This window comes from Sparus aurata, chromosome 3 (genome assembly GCF_900880675.1).
Source record: "Sparus aurata chromosome 3, fSpaAur1.1, whole genome shotgun sequence".
In the NCBI taxonomy this organism is placed as follows: domain Eukaryota; kingdom Metazoa; phylum Chordata; class Actinopteri; order Spariformes; family Sparidae; genus Sparus; species Sparus aurata.
Window position 1 is genome coordinate 31,581,053 of NC_044189.1, and position 6,000 is coordinate 31,587,052.

The 6,000-nt window shown below is 40.9% G+C and overlaps 1 protein-coding gene across 5 annotated transcripts in view; it reads right to left on the reverse strand.

The window, feature by feature from the left end:
- arhgef2a (Rho guanine nucleotide exchange factor (GEF) 2a) overlaps positions 1-4,162 on the reverse strand; it is a 148,457-nt gene extending 144,295 nt beyond the window's left edge. For 2 of the 5 annotated variants that reach the window (XR_003983483.1, XM_030411619.1), the window contains exons 1-3: positions 4,112-4,162; positions 3,738-3,900; positions 3,386-3,453 (exon numbers count right to left, since the gene is read on the reverse strand). Coding sequence is in view for 4 of the 5 variants with exons in the window: in XM_030411619.1 (XP_030267479.1) it covers positions 3,386-3,453; positions 3,738-3,882 (213 nt within the window). In the remaining variant the exon portion in view is untranslated. The remainder of the gene's footprint in view (positions 1-3,385; positions 3,454-3,737; positions 3,901-4,111) is intronic. The other 3 variants (XM_030411617.1, XM_030411616.1, XM_030411618.1) reach the window with 3 other exon arrangements.
- Positions 4,163-6,000: the final 1,838 nt, after the last annotated feature.

Here is a 6,000-nt window from a genome sequence, read left to right on the forward strand (position 1 = left end):
AACTGCCTGAATCCGAACATCTACCCTGCATCCTCTGGTTTGGCACCTGACATGAATAGCCCTCAGATATGGCCATCAGCCACGCCCGTTATGGCAGCTCTCCTCTAAATGATCTGTGCACTTGGTATGGTGCTAGGTTGGATTTTAAGGGCTTTTGGTAAACCCTAAGGGACTGTTTCAATTTGGTAGGCTAGAGTAACCTTTAAGAACCTTTAAGATATTATGCCCACTTAACCCCTAACTTTTACTTCCATCAAAGAGACATAAAATCAATGTCCACAACTTTAACTTTAACTATATCATGTAGGTTTTATTGCATAGACTTTAGCAAGAGCAAGACATACAGCGCAATACTTATTTCAATTACTATCATTCATTATCAAAAATACTTACTATTGATAAATCACAATAACAAATTAATCTAAAAGGGCTGAGGCCTGGTTAGAAATACTTAAATTTAGGTGAGATGGAGGGGGTCAGGTCTTTCCATGGCTTGCCTTTCCCTTCCTGCAGTCCTTGAGGTAACTCACCACTCCGGCCAAGGTCTCGTAACTTCCTCAAAGTCCAAACTTCACGCCAGCAGAGTGAATAAAAGTACTCCAATACCCAAACTGTAATCCACAGCATGTTGGCAAAAATGGTTAATCCGTTGTGCTCTTAATTCCTTGGTCTGTTTCTGCTGAAGATTTCTTGAAGTCCTTTCTGTGATGTTTAGGCTGCTCACATTCTCCGTCTCAGGTGTTTCTTCAAGGCTTGTGGGAGTGGAAGGACGAACTTTAGTCCGTGCTTTTCGGTTGATATACTCTCTTGCCTCGGACAGTGCCTGCTACCAGCCCATGCCTCATCCTGTACCCCAGACAAATCCCCAGTTGACCCATTCTTGGGAACCCGCCCTGTGTACAAGGTGCCTCCCTCAAGAAAGTGATGTTTACAGCCACATCCTGGCTTGCTGAGGTCCGGCTCCCTGTTCTGCTGTTCCTTGCCACTGCCCAGGGCTCCATCTTCACTGCTGTTCAGTGCCCCAGAGTTGTGTCTGCCCAACACCTCAGAACCATGCCTGCCCAGAGCCCCAGCTCCAGTGTCAGCCCCAGCTCCAGTGTCAACCCTCCATAGGGTTTCCATCGCCATCTTGCCTGTGGCTTCGTTTTATGTCCTTATCATTTCCTCAGCATCTCTCCGTTCACTGGCTAATAACCCCTTGATGATGGTTATTGATTTCATAACGCTTCTCTCTTGCTTCGGACAGTGGCTCGGTTTTATGTCCTTATTAGGACATTTTCTCAGCCACCTCTCCGTTCAATGACTAATACTGCCGTACTAAGGCAAAAGGTCGTAACTTAGATTTTGGGCGAAAATGAGTTATTGTTATTTTTAGGACAACAAACATAAGTTTTATCATGCAGACAAACATCAAGTTTAAATGTTTGTTTTATGTCATTATTTCCTCAGCATCTCTCCGTTCACTGGCTAATAACCCCTTGATGATGGTTATTGATTTCATAACGCTTCTCTCTTGCTTCGGACAGTGGCTCGGTTTTATGTTCTTATTAGGACATTTTCTCAGCTAACGATTTCATAACGCCTCGTTACGAAATAATCGTCTTGTTCTCGAGACCGTTCTTTAACACTTTGTCATGACCTCAGCTCAACAGTATATAGTCTTTGTTCTCCCTCATGTGTTTGTCAGTTCGTTTCATGATGTCCTCCGCGTTGTTCCCGGTAACTCCGTCTGTCTGTCTTATCCCATGTTACCCCGTCTTGGTCTGTTGTTCCTCCGGTGTGTCCTCGTTTGGTATGGTGATTTTTGATTTGAACTTTTTTTGCACTTTGTTTGTGCCTTTTAGTTGTTACTTTCTCTTTTGTCTTGTGTGTGTGTGTGTGTGTGTGTGTGTTTGTGTGTGTGTGTGTGTGTGTGTGTTTGTTTGGCTGTTGATTTAAATGGCAGGAGGGATGTAGAGGCAAGGTTTAAGTTTAAGTTTAAGTTTATTTATTTTGCAGGGACAATGCACATTAATCAACATCACTGTAAATGTGCCAATGTTAGCCAGAAGGCTCATTTTTAACTGTTGTCCCTTGGCCAGAAGTTAAGTTAGCCATTAAAAACAACAACAGTAAAACATGCAGGTAAAATATGAACAGGAAAGAATAAAACAAGAGCAGCTGAACAAGTAAAAAGCTTGGACAAATATGGCAGTGTCATGCAAAGTAGGACATAAACAAGCGGAAAGTTGAAAAAAAAAGGAACAAAAACAAAACAAAAATCCCCCACAATGTTAGACAGACAATCAGCGCAGACAGATAAAACATGACAATATAGATCACAATACAAAATACAGGAAGGAATCTGGCACCATCATGCAAAATAAGACATATACAAAGCAGAAAAGTCATACAAAACAATGATAGGCCGATAGTCAACACAGACAGTTAAAACATGATAACATGAATCACGTTATGGAAGACTGGGATAAAACCAGAAGGAACACAATCTGACAGACAGACAGAAGGCAAGCAGATGAGGGCAGACAAGGTAAGCACGCAGTGGCTAGTATGATGGCAGATCTGATTGCTTTTTAACCAAATTTTAAGATTATATGCAAAGGTGTCACGCCACCAGTCAGGCAACCCCACGGCCCGTCCGACGTGTGCCTCATTCTGACTGGACCCAGGAAACAGCCGAGCGCAGCCCGGACGTAGAAGAGCAGCAAGGCCTGGCCGAAAATCCCCACCTCCGAGACAAGTATTATTAATAAAATGTAAGACCGGAATTTTACCTCGGAAGTTGTGCTGCCACCGCCATTAAAAAAGTGTGTGTGAGTAGAGCAGCAGGCTGAATGTACTTTTCCCAGGAAGCTGTTTTTTAGGCCCCTTTTTAGGCTTCAAAGTGGAGAAGCTCGAAAGGGCTTTTGTGGAAGAAATAAACGGCATTAGCTGCCAGCACCCAAGCCATGTCTCAGCCCTGGCCCAGCTACCAGCCAAGCCTACACTTCAGCCCTGCTACCAGCCCATGCCTCATCCTGTACCCCAGACAAATCCCCAGTGGACCCATTCTTGGGAACCCGCCCAGCGTACAAGGTGCCTCACTCAAGAGAGCGATGTTTACAGCCACATCCTAAATGTTTGACTCTACTCCAACTTATTGGATGCGTGTAACAGTGCAATTTAGGGCAGCCATTTTTTTTGTTTGATGATCAGAGAGTTGAGAGATGTTTTTCTCACGACTTTCAGACTACCCGAAATTACAGTTTAAAGGAACCTTTCAAAAACCATGTCATGACTGTAAATCTTGGAAACATTTAGAAACAAAAGTTATTCAACCCCTCTCAACACATAAGAGAGAATAATACTAGTAATAACATCGTTAATGATTTGAGTTGTGCCTTACCCTCTGTTTCATTTTGCCGCAGTTTGGCAAAGTGTCTCGACAGCGGTTGTGGATTGTGACATTGCATGCTGGAAAAAATAAAGACAGGAAAAACAAAAAAGCAAATATAAAAGAACACAAAGATGTTATGTCTTTCTCTCTATTCATTCACACACAGTATATTTGATGATTGTTTTAAAAGCTCTTTCATATTGCATGTGTGTACACTCATGTGTAGAGAGTTGTTCTGGTCAGTAGATACCTTCATACACCTACTAAAGTAAGAACTTGTGTTTTGGTTTTTGCTTCTCTACCAACCTGTCCTGCAGTTGCAGAGGGGCAGTATCTGTATATTGTATACTTGTATACTTACTAGGGCAGCTGAGTGCCTCCTTGGCAGTAATGCTCTTGTTGCATGCTGAACAAAGTGTGGTTCCTGACACAGTCAGTGAGGTGAAGAGGTGACCATTGCTGTAACGTGCCTCCCTCTCCCTTGCAGCCTTCTCTCGCTCCCTCATGCGCTCTCTCTCTTTATTCTGCAAAAGAAACAGACAAAATGTGCAAAATACTTTTCAGTATTTGTGACTGTTACAAAGCACATCAGATGATTGAATTTAGAAAAAGAATGTTAAATTTACGCATTACATCTGCACACTGACCTCTGTCAGTCTTAGTCATGCTGGTGTCTAAAGACTGAAAAAAGAGCCAGCTTTCATGACAACATTAGTCCTAGGTGTGTCAAACTACCTCTGGGGTTAGAGCAAATTACAGCACCATCCACAGCTGAAATATCACGATCACTGAGAACTGGATCAGAGTTGACATTTCCAGGAGGCATGTAAAGCATATTAAGGGATACAGAATTGTTAAGGTTGCAGGTGGGAATATAGGTACACGGACAGAATTGAAAAGTCGGAGAAAAAAGATAAAAAGATAACCTAATTTCCCTTCGGGAATTAATAAAGTTATCATAGCAGCAGATACATTCAAGTAAAATTACACATTACTTTCAAATAAATAAATATGGTTAAACAGCTAGGTAAGGTTCATGAACTAGTCAACTGTCTTTTCTTCCCTTTACTCCTCCTGGATACAAAGACCCAAAGTGGCCATGGATTGTGCATGACCAGAATCTTCCGCAAAACATAGCACAAATATATTGCTAAAGCTAAGCAAGCTAGTTGCAAAAGGTAGAGAAGGTCCAGTCTACTTTCCCAGTAATATGCTAGCTGCATTCTGCAGCTTACCCATGCCCAGAGCCATTGATGAAGTATAATCAAGAGTAAAAACATTCAGTATATGATGTTTATTTTATGCAAATGGTTTCATTCAATATGAATTCACATACCTGGAAGTTGAAGGTCAATGTCACATATTTGTGTAGGTGACCAAAATAACTGCCTGGTAAAGGTTTACAGTGAGTTTGACATTATTTTCTTTTTCAAAAGTTTTCAGCTTTCATTTGTATAATTTCTATTCTATTTGGAATATTAAAACATTTTCTGAAAATTGTTTAGCTTAATACTAAAATATAACTAAATTATATATTTATAATATTCTAACACAATATAGGCACTTTATAGCATTTGAAGAGGCATCTTTACATACTGTGACCTATCTGTGTGTAGCAATTTGCAAAGACATAGAAAAAATAAGCAGCATCGCAGAGAGCCCCTAAAAGAATCTGAAGGAACATGTACAAAAAAGAGGAGGGGAGGGAGTTCAAAATGTTATATAGACAGTTTGGATGCCAGAGACCATTCTTTGTGGCAGAGCCAAAGACAAGAGATCCCAACAACTCATGTTTTCTTGATCATGAAAATGTTGAAAATGAAAATGACTCCTGGCAGAAAAGCTGTTCCATAATGGATTCCTGGAAAGCATACTGCTGCTATTCTCAGTCAAAGGAGAAATTTTCCAAATACAAATGTCAACAGAAACTATTGCACCAATGGAGAAAAGAAAAAATGAAAGAATATGCAACAGCTTACACCAACTTTGTTTTTTAAAAAAAAGGTGTAAACCGGGTCTTGGGGGAAATGGTTACAATCAATCAATCAATCCATCAAAGTTTTATTGTCATTTAGCTGTATCTGTTACAAAAGTAGTGCAGCAAAAATGAGATTGCGTTCAATAACACGACCACAATAAACACACACAACAGAGTGGTGAAGTCCCGCCCCTTCCAGTGGACCCCATTGGACCTCTGGGATTGTAAAATATACATGGGATTGAATGGACAGAAAATAATTATTTTCTGGTCCCAGTCGTTATATGCCTTGGATTACACAAATGTTGTTTGTGGGTTTAAATTATATTTGTTCACATCAAGAGTTTGACAGTTTATTGTGCAGTTTTTCAGTTAAAGGCTATAGAGAAAAAACGATGAGAAAGACTACATGTCGCGTATGTGACGTCACGTCATCAACCTTTCTCTCCGCTGTCAAGTGTCAAGTGGCGAAGTCAAGGTCCCTGTATTTCAAGATGCTGGTGTGTTTTGTACCAGTCCTCATTCGAACAGGAACGGCTGTTCTTTCTTTCGGATCCCTTCAGATGTGAAGAATCGCTGGCTCAAATTGGTCAGGTAAGAGATTTGTATATGCGAATTTAGCAAAGATAACTTAGCTGCTACTCAG